This window comes from Sciurus carolinensis, chromosome 8 (genome assembly GCF_902686445.1).
Source record: "Sciurus carolinensis chromosome 8, mSciCar1.2, whole genome shotgun sequence".
In the NCBI taxonomy this organism is placed as follows: domain Eukaryota; kingdom Metazoa; phylum Chordata; class Mammalia; order Rodentia; family Sciuridae; genus Sciurus; species Sciurus carolinensis.
The window spans coordinates 130748219-130760187 of record NC_062220.1 but is presented as its reverse complement, the minus strand read 5'-3'; the positions used below and the strand labels follow the sequence as shown (position 1 = coordinate 130760187).

General features: G+C 64.4%; 1 protein-coding gene across 2 annotated transcripts; it reads left to right on the top strand.

Annotated features, from left to right (window-relative positions):
* The first annotated feature begins 4482 nt into the window (after positions 1–4482).
* On the top strand, positions 4483–10390 carry Tmem119 (transmembrane protein 119). 2 transcript variants are annotated; one of them, XM_047561416.1, is made up of 2 exons: positions 4483–4730; positions 8417–10390. In XM_047561416.1, the coding sequence occupies exon 2, from the start codon at positions 8431–8433 to the stop codon at positions 9247–9249; it is 819 nt and encodes a 272-aa protein (XP_047417372.1). In that variant the 5' UTR covers positions 4483–4730; positions 8417–8430; the 3' UTR covers positions 9250–10390. The 2 variants fall into 2 exon arrangements, with proteins under 2 accessions (XP_047417372.1, XP_047417373.1); XM_047561417.1 differs by lacking the exon at positions 4483–4730 and adding an exon at positions 7754–8253.
* The last annotated feature ends 1579 nt before the right edge of the window (positions 10391–11969 follow it).

Sequence of the window (11969 nt, the reverse complement as noted above, 5' to 3'; positions counted from 1 at the left end):
TAAAACCGCACCACACACGGGCCCTGGGGAATGTAAACGTTTACAAGGGCGCGTGCAGCTGGCTGGGCCACCCGGGCCACAGGAAGCTCCTAGCCCCCAGCCTGAGGGTGTTGCCCCAGAAGAGGCCGATGCAGGGTTCCTGGGTTGAACCCAGGGTCACTCAACCACTCAGTCACATCCTCAGCCCTTTTATTATGTTGAGACAGGGTCTTGCTAAGTTGCTGAGGCTGGCCTCCAACTTGCGATCCTCCTGCCTCAGCCTCCCAATCTTTTTAACCTTGAATTGAGTCATAAACTACGTAAAGTGCACAAGTCTGAAGCGTCTGGCTCCCTTTCCCGGTATCCCCAGAACACGAACCGTGTTTCCAGTACCAGAAGGTTCACTGGGCTCTTCCCCAGCTGGTACTTTCCAGGGATCACTGTTCTTCTGACTTCTGACCCCACAGCTAAATTTGGCCTTTGTTTTAGAACTTCAGGGAAAGGGACACGTCCATTTCTTTGGCTCAGTGTGTGTGTGGGACTCAGTCACATCTGGCTGGTCGTGGGTGTTTGGGCTGTTTCTGGTCTTTGGCTATTAGGAATAAAGCCACCGGGGACACTTCTGACCCTTCCCCTTCTAGGAAGGGAAACGGAGGTGCAGGTCATGTGGTGCATGAGGGTAGAGTCTGGAGCTAAGGTAGGTGTCCCAGTTTACAAGATCTAACGCTCCCAGGTGAGAACTGGTCAGCGCCGAGTCTTACTTCCCTGGAGGTGCTCTCAAGGGGGAGGGAAGCCCTTTCCTGCCTCAGGGCCTTTGCACTTGCTGCACCCTTGGCCTGGATGCTCTTCTGCCTCTGCACACCTGCTTCCCTTATCCTGCAGCTGTCAGTTCAGATTCCTTTCCAGAGGTGAAAGGAATGTGTTCCTGACCACAATTGCTAAAATAGCTGCCCCTGCTCCTGCCCTCTCCCAAGCTGTTCCAGCTCATCCCTTCATTTCCCCAACAGCAGCTGGCAGTGTTGGGTGGTCTTCCCTATTTGCTGGTTGACTCGTTTTCCATGTCTCCCCTGATAGCAGCTCCCCTTGGTAGGGCCTGCTGTCTTGTTCCCACATCCTCCGGTGTCCACGCGGGAGCTGGTGCAGAGCAGGTACCCAGGATATATCTGTCTCAAGGACCCAGGAACAAGCACCATGGCACCCGCGTCTCCCTGTCTGTCTGGTCCTTCAACGTCTATGCCAAGGCCCGGTGGCACTGCCGTCTTGCAGCCGGTGGGTGGGCACTTACTGAGCACCTACTGAGTCCCGGCGCTCGGGATGCCGGAAAGGCCCTGATTCCGGTCCTGCGAGGCCCAGTCTCCAGGGAGAGAGGCCAGCACAGCCCCGTGTGCTCCGGCCTCAAGGGGACACCCCGGGGGGTGGCGGGAGCGTGGGGGAGGCCGCCGGTCTCCCTGCCTGGAGGCTGGGGCTCAGTGAGGGCCTCCTGGGGGTGGGGTGGCGGCGATGAGCGGGGTGCTCGGGCCACGCGGCCAGGAGTGCCCGGCTCCCTCAACCGCAGAGCAGGACGTGATCACGTCCCGCTGCGGACGAGGCCCCCAGGCCCGGGGAGGCTCCACCGCGCACCGGGGCTCCGTCCTGCCTGGACGCGGCCCCTGCGCCTCCTCAGAGTGCCAAGCGGGAGGCCACCAGCGGCGTCCCTCTGAAGCCGGGCCTGTGCTGAGCCGGGGCCAGGCCTCTGCAGCCACATGAAAGGCTCCGGCTATTTTTGCCCAGAGGGCAGGTCCCTGTGGCCTCGGGCGCTGTCATTAGCAGTGGCCCTGGGCCCACAGGGGCTGCAGCTGGGGGCTGTGGTGGGCGGGCGGCTCTGGAGGGAGGGTCCTGGCAGAGGCCCAAGGGGCGAGCTCCTCCTGGCCTCCCGGCCTCCGAGGCTGCGGCTCTCGCGGCACCGGGGGCCGGGGTGGGGTCTCTGAATGGCTTCCAGGCTGGGCAGAGGGCCTGGCGCTGTTCTGTGCCTCCGAAATTACAGGTGGTCAGAGGGTGGTCCAGCCGGCTCCGTGCAGGCCCTGGGGAGCGTCCAGGCCAGGCCGACACGCGTCCCAGAGCCCGGGACTCAGGGGTGGGCGAGCGCGCTGGAATGAACTCGCAGGGTTAGGCGGGAAAAGGCCGCACACGCAGGTGGGGGTGACAGGGCGGTCACCTCAGGGCTGGAGTCAGCGTGCAGAACTGGCTCGCTGACTCACGCGTGCAGTGACCTTTAGGAGCTGCCCTGGAGGCATCCCTGTCCACCGCAGGCCCTTTGCACGTGCTGTTCTTCCTGCTGAAAACCCCCCTGCAGCCTCGCGTCCCTGCAAGCCTCTTCGTCAAGGGCGGCTGGAAGTCCCCTACCAGGCCGGAGAGCACACCAGCCCGGTGGCAAGCGCGCCCCTGACCCTGAGCTGCCCCTCCCCACTCTAAGCCCAGGGTGCAGTTAGGGATTCTTTTGTTTGTTTATGTGCTGGTGGCAGGTCTCCCACCTGTCCCCTGAGCTCCTCGCCCGTCGCATCTCCCAGGGCCTGAGTGAAGCCTGGGCGCAGAGCAAGGGCTCAAGAAATATTTGTAGATGAAAGAAATTCAGGGCCTTTCTGGGTTGGAGCCTGTGGCTGGCGGGCTGGCGACATGCGTCTAGCCCGAGTCCACATTTAGCTGCAGGCCGGAGCCGGGCAGGGATCCGCGCAGCTGCCCACAGGGGTGCTGCAGCGGGCGGGGCTCCTGCAGGCGAGATTGCTGTTCCCGCCTGGATGGGGGAGTGCGTGCAATTTAAAAGGAAGCGTGCGTGTGTGTGTGTGTGTGTGTGTGTGCGTGACCTTGTGTGAACTATGTGTGTGTGAGGACAGGTGTGCACGTGTGTGCGTGGGTGTGTGTCGTGTCTGCGTGCATCCCGTACGTGTGTACGTGTGTGCAAGTGGATGTGTGTGAGTGTCGCTGTGGTCTCATGGTCTCTGGCCAGGCAAATGGAGGCAGGAGAGAGGCTCCACTTGAATCTGGAGGCAGGGGTGCCCATCAATGGGTGCCGTCCCTCGGTGGACAGTCCCTGGTCCTCGGTCCCTCCGGAATTCAGGGCTTGGGAAAGTCCCTGATTTTATTTTCCTCACCAACGACTCTTCCCAGGCTTTGGAGGTGAGGAGGGGCTGACGAGACCACCCAAAGGAACAACCCAAACCTAGAGCCCCGGCCTCCAAGGTGGATCCGAGCTGCTGATTCCGGCTCCTGCTCCACAGCGTCCTAGGCTCCCGCCAGCCTCAGGCTTCAGCCAGGCCCCTGCGACTCCCCCAGCCTCTGCCCCCTGCCCTTTCCTTTGGGCCATGCCCCAGCCTGACTTGAACACAGCGCCTCCACCCTTGCTGGCCCTCCTGCCTGGACCGCCCCTTCCAGGGTCTCCTTTTGCTCACAGGGATGATGTCCCTGGGGACCAGCCCCTCTGTCTGGGGTTCCAAAGCACTTAGTCTTGTCTCTTGTTTTATAAAAAAACCATTTTTGCCTAGTGTGGTGGTGCATGCCTGTCATCCCAGGGACTCGGGAGGCTGAGGCAGGAGGACCAAAATTAGAGGCCAGCCTCAGCAAAAGCGAGGCCCTTAGCAACTCAGTGAGACCCTGTCTCTAAATAAAATATAAAAAGGGCTGGGGAGGTGGCTCTGTGGTCGAGTGCCCCTGAGTTCAATCTCTGGTACCAAAAAAAAAAAAAACAGCAATTTGCATAGGAAGGTTCTCCTGTGAGTCAGTAGGTGAGTGTCCGGGTGCCTGTGGCTCCTGGAGGCCGGGTTGTGTCTGAGTCTCCTCTGGAGCCTGGTTGGCGCAGGGCCTGGTGCACTGTAGATGTACTGAGCATCTGCTGAGTGGATGAAGGAAGGAAGGAAGGAGGGAAGGAGGGAAGGAAGGAAAGAGGGAAGGAAGGAGGGACAAATGGGTGGATGAGAGCCGGTTGAGGCCCACTGGATTCCTCAGGTCAGTGGATATCCAGGGTCATCTAGGGGCTGCCAGCAACTCACCTCGGGGACCTAGTTAGACCATTTCAATTCACCTGGCCTCATGTTCCCCCTCTGTGAAATGGGTCTATGACTCCTGCTCAAGCTACCCGCGCTGGGGTGTTGTGAGGTCACACATCCCAGAAGGTCAGGGTCAGCGGGATCACAGCAGGCTTCCCTCCCAACCCCTCTGAGTGGGGAAACAGCCTGGAGAGAGGAAGGGCCTGACCTCAGCCGGTGCCGGGACTCGGCTCCCCGCCAGGCCTGGACCCGCCATCGGGCCTCCCCGAAACACAGCCGGCCTCCACTCTGCACCCCGAGCCTGGAAAACCTGAGTCACGGCTGGAATCCGGGCCGGGGAATTTTCCTTCTGACTTGCACCTCCCTGACCTTGGCCCCTGTGCAGCGTGGGGGGCGGGCAGGACCCCCGCTCTCAGTTCTGGGAGGAGCCCCCGGGCAGCCCGTCCGTGCGTCCGTCCTCTCCGCCGAGCGGTCGGAGGGCAGGGAGGAAGCCAGCCCCTGGCCCGCCCGGAGCGGGAGTGCGAGCCGGGGTGGGATTGCGTGTGGCCGCGGCCGCCCCGCCCTCCCCTGTCCCCACCCCAAACCCTCTTAATGAAATCAAGCTGGCCCCGCGGCCGGCGGGAGGAGCAGGCGGAGCGCGGGCGCCAGCCAGAGCACCGGCGCGGCGGACTCTCCGGGCCAGGCGCCCACTCCTCGCCACCGCCCGAGCTCCCAGGCCTGCGCGGGGGACCGGTGAGTCCTGGGGCCCCTGGGTCCTGGGAGCCCGGCCGTCCTGGGGCGCAGGGCCGGCCGTCGAGCGCTTGGCCGGCGTCTCCAGGTGCGCGGTTGGCGCCCGGCGGGGCGCACGTGCGCCCTGGGCGAGCCCCGCGGGTGCTGGGGTGGCCCGAGGGGTGCGTTGGGTCTGAAAGGGGCGCCCGGGGGTTGCTTGCAGGATGGGGTGAGGGTGGTGGGGACGGGGACCGCCAGGGCCCGGGCATCGCTGTGTCTCCGGGATGAGCCCCGCACGGGTAGTGTGGCCCAGCCGGGAGCCCAGGGGACGCTCCTGCGCTCTGTGCCGCGTCTGAGTTGGTGTGCCTGCGTCGCGTGGCGGGGTAGAGTGTGTCCCCGCCGCTGCGTGTGGGCCTGCCTGCGGCCCAGCCCTCAGGAACACCTTCCTTCCAGGTTTCCCCTGCGAGATGCCCGGGTCCCTGTCCTCGGTCGGCCCCAGACCGATGGGGTGCAGGGCCTCGGCCTGAACCTCCCTCCCCGCAAGGCCACTAATTGAAGCCAGCTTTCCTGGGCCGCCCCTCCCCCTCTGGCCGTCCATCTCTGGGTGGGGGTGGTGTAGCAGCTCTGGGGCCTCAGCCTCAAGTCTTGGGGTCCCCAGGCCTCAGGGGTGAATTTGCGTTTCTGCATATTCACGACCGCAAGTGACTCTTTTAAAACAGCAAAGTCTGAGCCAGACAGTCTCCAAGTGGGGGGACCTGGACCATCTCGGGGCACCCGCTGGCTGACATCTACCATGTGTCAGGCGCTGCTATGTCTTATCCAGGGGGTGGCCCTTATCCCCACTGCACACATGTGGAAGCTGAAGCTCAGAGAGGTGAGCTGCCTGGCCCCAGGACACACAGCTTGGCCCTGACTTGTCAGGACAACCTGGGTGTCTGCGCCCAAGTTTTCTTTTAGATGAAAGGAGAGGGGTGGGGCCTGAGCCCAGCTCCTAAAGGCCTGAGATTCCGAGTCCCCAACCAGCAGGACCCAGAGGTGGCAGTTTCCCAGGAGACGAGGGGCAGCTGGTGGGCAGCGGGATCATTGCTGAGCTGCCTGGCCAGTTCTACGGATGAGAAACCGAGGCTCAGAGAGGGCAGGGGCCCCACCCAGGGTCACACAGCCATCTCCTGCAAACTGGCTGGCTTCACTTAGGGTCGTGTCCTCGCTCTTTGCTGTCCCTTTCTCAGAGAGCTGGGAGGAGCTGAGGGCAGCGGGTGCACCGAGATCGGGAGTCTCAGCGTCTGAGGGCCAGAGAGGGTTTCCGTGGCCTCCCTCCTGGTCCTCTGCCCTGAGCTCCCAGGCTCTGGGGGGACGGGAGCATTTCATCTGCTGCCGCCGCCTGTGTGCATGTGTGCTCGCGTGTGCTTGTGCGTCTGTGTTTGGGTCCTGCATTCCTCGGTGGCCACAGCTGAGGAGCCCCTGAGCAAAAGTCCACATCGGGAGAGGACAAGCGTTTGTAGGCAGAACAAGGAGGAATGTGGGCTGATCCTGGAGCATCCTGCTCCTGAAGTCCACCTTTCCCGGGTGAGCAGCCATCCAGGGCCAGGTACTTTAAGAACGTCATCCAGTCGGGACAGCTTTCAGGGGATCGACCTGCTGCCACCCATTTACAGATGGGGAAAGTGAGGCAGAGCTGGACACGGTGAAGGCAGGATGGCCACCCCTGCCCAGCCGGTTTTCCAGCTGTTGTCGTCAGTTTCAGCTCGAGGCTGCCTGGAGACGTGCTGGGTGCTCAGCCACCCGTGGTCACAACACCCTCTGTGGCGAGAAGCTCCAGTTGGCACTGTTAACAGTCTCTCCTGGGGCTTGAGGGAGGTGGCTGGGGGCAGAGACCCCCAAGCTCAGGGGTCTGGAGGGACCTCTGCAGCGAGGAGGGGGCTCCCGGTGCCTCCGCTCCTCAGCCCGGTTGGGAAGTGTCGCCTCTCGGTCGGGGCCAGACGGGTGTGCGGGGTGTGGGGCTCCGGGTCGGACGGAGGAAGGTTCTAATCCCGGCCCGGCCACAGGCCAAACGCGTGTCCTGGGACAAGCCAGTGGAATAGGAGGCGGGCTCAGCTGCGTGAGGCCACCAGCTCCTTTTAAATGAGGGCTGGGGATGCGGCGCAGGGTCAGGGTTTTTGCCTGCGGGCACGAGGCCCCGGTGTCCGTCCCTGGCCCTGCAAAAAGAAGAAGAAAAAAAGCCAATGAGACTTTTGCTTTTTGTTTTTAATGCCCTAGAATTACCGTTATTATTATCAGTAGTAGTATTTACTTGTTTATTTTTTGTCATTGGAGCTGGTTTGGCCAAATTTGTATCCGTGCAGGTGACCTTGGAATCTTGTTCCCTGGCGGTTGATTCAACCAACTGCAGATAGAAAATAGTTAAAAAAAAAAAAATCAGTAGAGCAATGAAAAAATACGGTAGAACAACTCTGTGAAAGCACTCACGGGCCTGGGGCTACCAGCCATCGGGGTGAGTTGACAGTGTCGGCGGAGGCCGTGGGTCGGTCCAGGGAAGCACCGTGCCACTTTACGGCAGGGACTTGATTGCAGCCCCTACTGTCCGCACCCGAGGGCGAGCAGCCCTGGGCCATTCGCCCGTGGGGACGGAGGGACTGTCAGCCGTAGACGACCCCGACTCCTCCCTCGTCTCCTGAGTCCTCCGCTCCCTGAGAGGCAGGCAGGGTCGCATGCTGTAACAGTGGCCCGATCTGGAAATGGGACCTGCCGCCAAGGCGCGGGAACCCCGGCCTCCTGGTGCTGTGTGGCCTCAGGCCTGCCCCTTACCCGCTCTGGGCCCCCGTTTCCCCAGAGACGACCTCAGACGGGCTCCTAGAGCTTTTCTGTCTGGGGCCTTCTGACCTGAGCCGGCTTCCAGGGCTGGGAAGGCGCCCGGGGGTCTCTGGGTGTGTCTGGGCCCCAGGCCCGGCGCTCAGGGCTGGGAGCCCTTTTAGAAAGCAGCTCCTCCGCCCGAGCGCGGCCATGAGGACTTTATTAATCAGGCAGGCTGCCTGGGCCAGATGGGGTCCGGGGCTTCATGCGGGGGAGGGAGGCCGCTCATCTGGTTCCCATCTAGTGGTGGCGGTGGGGCGGGGCGCCCCCAGCTTTGTCTGAGGCCCAGGGGTTCCCCGGTTGGAGCCCGGAGGTATGGGGACAGTGCTGATCCTTGGCGGCCTCCCGCAGAGGCCCGGGCTTCAAGGCCTGGAGCCTCCTAGAGCAGGAGGGGCTGGGAGGGTTAGAAAGCCTGGGACCAAGCACTCTGTGAGCAGGGACGAGGCCCCAGGGGACCGGGTCCTGGAGCCACCAGGGAGGGTTCCCTGGGCAGGGCTGTCCCTCTGGTCCCTCAGTCCCTCAGCGTCTCCCTCGGCCCATCCCACCATTTCTCCTGCACACCTGGATCCAAACCCCAGCTCTTCTAGACAAATCAGTTAATCTCGCCGGGTCTCAGTTTGCTCACTTGGAAAATGGGGATGATCATAATTACCTCCCACCCGCCGGGGACTTGGCAGGATCCACTGAGAAATCCCATGTGAGTAACTTAGCAGCAGTAGCACCCAGCACCTGGGAGCCAGGGACGTGCACACTGTTAATTCACCCGCTTCTGCCCGGGTACATTCATTGAGCACTTGCTGTATACCAGATGTGGTGCTGAGTCACATCCTGACCCCCTTTCCTTTCTCTTTTCCCCGCAGGTCCCTGGGGCAACATGGTCTCCTCGGTGGTCCCCGGCCTCCTCCTCTCTCTGCTGCTGCTCCTGAGGCCCGAGCCCGTAGGGACCCACTCTGTGTCCCTGCCGGCCGCCTTCCTGGAGGACGTGGCGGGCAGCGGAGAGGCCGAGGGCTCGTCAGCCTCCTCCCCGAGCCTCCCACCGCCCCGGACCCCAGCCCTCAGCCCCACATCCCTGGGAGCCCAGCCCACGCCGCCGCCGGGGGTCCCGGCGCCTCCCACCAACTTCCTGGATGGGATCGTGGACTTCTTCCGCCGCTACGTGATGCTGATCGCCGTGGTGGGCTCCCTGGCCTTCCTGCTCATGTTCATCGTCTGCGCCGCCCTCATCGCCCGGCAGAAGCAAAAGGCCACCGCCTACTACCCGTCGTCCTTTCCCAAGAAGAAGTACGTGGACCAGAGCGACCGGGCTGGCGGCCCCCGCGTCTTCAGCGAGGTCCCCGACCGCGCTCCCGACGGCCGACCTGAGGAGGCCCTGGACTCCTCCCAGCAGCTGCAGGCTGACATCCTGGCTGCCACGCAGAACCTCAAGTCCCCCACCAGGGCTGCCCCAGGCAGCGGGGAGGGGGCCAGGCTGGTGCAGAGCAGGCCGGAGCAGCCGGGCAGCCAGGAGGTGGCCCCTGCGGAGGAACCAGAGCTCCCCAGGGAGCCGGGCCCGGCGGGGCCCGAGGCGGCTCTGGCGGCCAGCGAGGGCCAAGGGGAGCCCGAGGGGTCTCTGTCCTTAGCCCAGGAAGCCCAGGGGTCGGCGGGTCCCCCTGAAAACACCTGTGCTTGCAGCAGCGTCTCCCCCAGCGACTAAGAGGCTCCAGAGCTGCTGGCCTTGGCCGTCAGGCGCCCCGCGGTCACTTCCTCGGGCGTGGAGAGGCCTTCAGCCCGGAACCCCCAGAGCCATCCCCACACCGCCCTGCTCTGCACTGGTGGGGAGGCTGCCTGGGGTCCCCCGGCCTCACCAGGTTCCAGCAGCGGTCGGGCCTCGCAGCCCCAGGGGCTCCACCCCACGCACGGTTCCTCGCGGGAGGTGGAGGACATCCGTGTCCCCGTTAGAAAACGGCCCGCGGGATCAGCCCCAGCGATCGGGCGACGCGGGTCCGGGGTCCCTCGGGAGGGAGCAAACCGGCTGCCTTTCTGTCGAGGCAGCCAAGAGACCGATCCAGACGGACTAGAAGTTTCGCAAGAGGCCAGGAGGGCGGCGCGGACCGCCAGGCGGCGTCTCGGGGCTGCAGGGGGTCTGCCCGCGCCTCTCCTGGGCCCTGGGTATTCCCGGCGTCCCTGCTCAGAGCCACGGGGGCGGAGGTGGACCTGAGGACCCTGGCGTAGAGCATGGCAGGGCCTCAAGAGAGTCTTTCCCAAACAGGGTTCCCTGGGGTGCCCCTTGGAAACAAGAGGTCAAGGTCAAGTGCGTTCAGGCAGCTGCCTCTCTCCCCAGCCCCACCTGAGGGTCCCCGGCTTCTGACAAGTCCCCCCCGCAAACAGTCGGATCGGGTCTGGGCTTTTGCTTGGCCTTGGCTTTTCCAAGTTTCTGTTTTCATGTTTTACAGCTATAAAGTACAATCCTGTAGCCCCCCCACTCTGCAAAACACGGTTTTAAATTTTCCCGGGTGCCCCCTGTTTCTAGTTGGTCCAGAGTCGGGGGTCGCGGGGTGTGGGGACTCAGGTCCCATCAAAGTCGCCCCCGCAGCCTCTGCCGGGGTGTGTCTCCTCCCTTCCTGTTGGACCCCCAGAGCAGCCTGGAAGCTGGGGGTTGAAATCCAGTTTCCGACGCCCAGCCTGGAGCAGGGGCCCCCCTGCCCCCCGCTCCCTGGTGGCCTGGCAGCCTGTCCCTGCAGCTTCCTGGGACCTCCCTGGGCTGGGCGCTGGGCCCTGTCCTGTCTGGGCAGCCTGGGGTCCCCTGCCTCGCCCCCCGGCCTCCGCCCAGCCTGCTGTGCATAATAAACCTTGGTTCCGGCCGAGGTGCTCTGGCTTTCTGGGGTGGGCCGGGAGTCTGCTGGGAAGGGGCCGTTGGTGGGCTGGGGTGACTCTGTGCAGGGGACACATGGGCCAGGCGCTAGAGGCTGGCGGGGCAGACGTGTGGGGCAGAGAGGGCAGAAGGGATGCTCCCGGGTTGGGGCGGGGGCTCACGTCCCCTGAAGTGGCGCCCCGGCCACACAGACCCGGGCTCTGCGACTGGCTGGGCGGCTGGGACCCTCTCCCCGTTCCTGAGGCCCCAGGAGCCGTCCCGGGAGCCCCGGGTGGCTCATGCCCTGACTCGGGACAATGCCACACCCTCTGCAGGCCCTGGGGGCTGGACGCAGCCCGGCCCTCCAGCCCGGCTGGGCCTCTGCCTCCCCACCCTCCCGGCTGCTTCTCGCCCTGCGACGACAGGTTCCTGTGGGGGCTTCTCCCGCTCTGCCCTGGGCCCTGGAATCCAGATGCAGCTGGGCTGGAAGCAAGTCTGGGTCCCCAGGGTGCCGGGGGAGGGAGGCCGTGGCCTCCCCGCTAACGCCACGTCCGACGGGAGGGCCCTGGTTTGGGTTTCCTAACACACAATGGCTTCTGTCTTGCTCGGTGGGGAAGGGCCCGCCCTCCAGCTGCAGCCAAGACGCACATGCGCGGCCTGAGTACCTGTGTGCTGTGCCGCTCTGGCCAAGTGGCTCCGCTTCTCTGGGCCCAGGGGCTCTCTCCCTGTCCCTGTGCTCTGTGGCTGGGGGGGGGGCATCAGGCTTCCCTGAGACAGACCCCAGGGAGACTCCGGGGCCAGGCAGGGGTGCGTCCCCACCACCAGCTCCGACAGCCGCCCCCAAGAACGCTCAGCCAGGCCCTCGAGAGTCCCCTGGGACGGGCTGGGCTGGCTCGGGCGCTGACCGGAACCCCAGGGCAGGAGTCAGTCTCGCTGGTCTCTGGGCGTTTCCAGCCGCTGTCCCTCCTGCCCTCGGACCCCTCGCTTCTGCTCAGAGGTCCCCTCCTCTGGGGTTCCTTCCCTGACAGCCCCGCCCGGCTGTCTTCCACCGTCCCTGGACTCAGCGATGACAGCGGTCACAGTGGACAGGCCTCTGTCGCGGGCCGGCTCCTGTTTCAAGCACTGGACGTCTTGAACTCACTGAGGTTCACAGCCGTGGGCCCCGGTCATTATTCGGGCCTCCCAGCTGGGGACCCTGAGAGCCAGGGCGGTGCTGTCAGGTGCCCACACGGCCAGTTTGGCGCCTCGGCAGCCCCATGGGAGTGTCTGGTCCACGCCGAGGGTGGGCGATGGACGGAGGTCCCGGGGGGCCGCCGGGCTCCGCTCTGCTCCCTGCCCCTCCCACCTGCTCCCACATCTGCACGGGGTCACCCAGGGAGGCCTCTGGTGGTGTGCAGCTGGCTGGGGCCTCCAGGCAGCCGGGAGGGGACCTGGCTGGTGGGTGTGGGCCGGGCTGTCCAGGGGTGGAAGGGGCTTGAGGGGAGGAGAGGTGGCCCCACTGATCCCGGGGCCCAGGGTCTGCAGGGCTCAAACAGGCCCCCGCTGTCCCAGGGATTGTAAAACTGCCCCTCGTCTGGAATTGG

Bases quoted from the DNA above. Each gene is read 5' to 3' on its own strand.
- Tmem119 (XM_047561416.1), top strand. From the start codon at position 8,431: ATGGTCTCCTCGGTGGTCCCCGGCCTCCTCCTCTCTCTGCTGCTGCTC.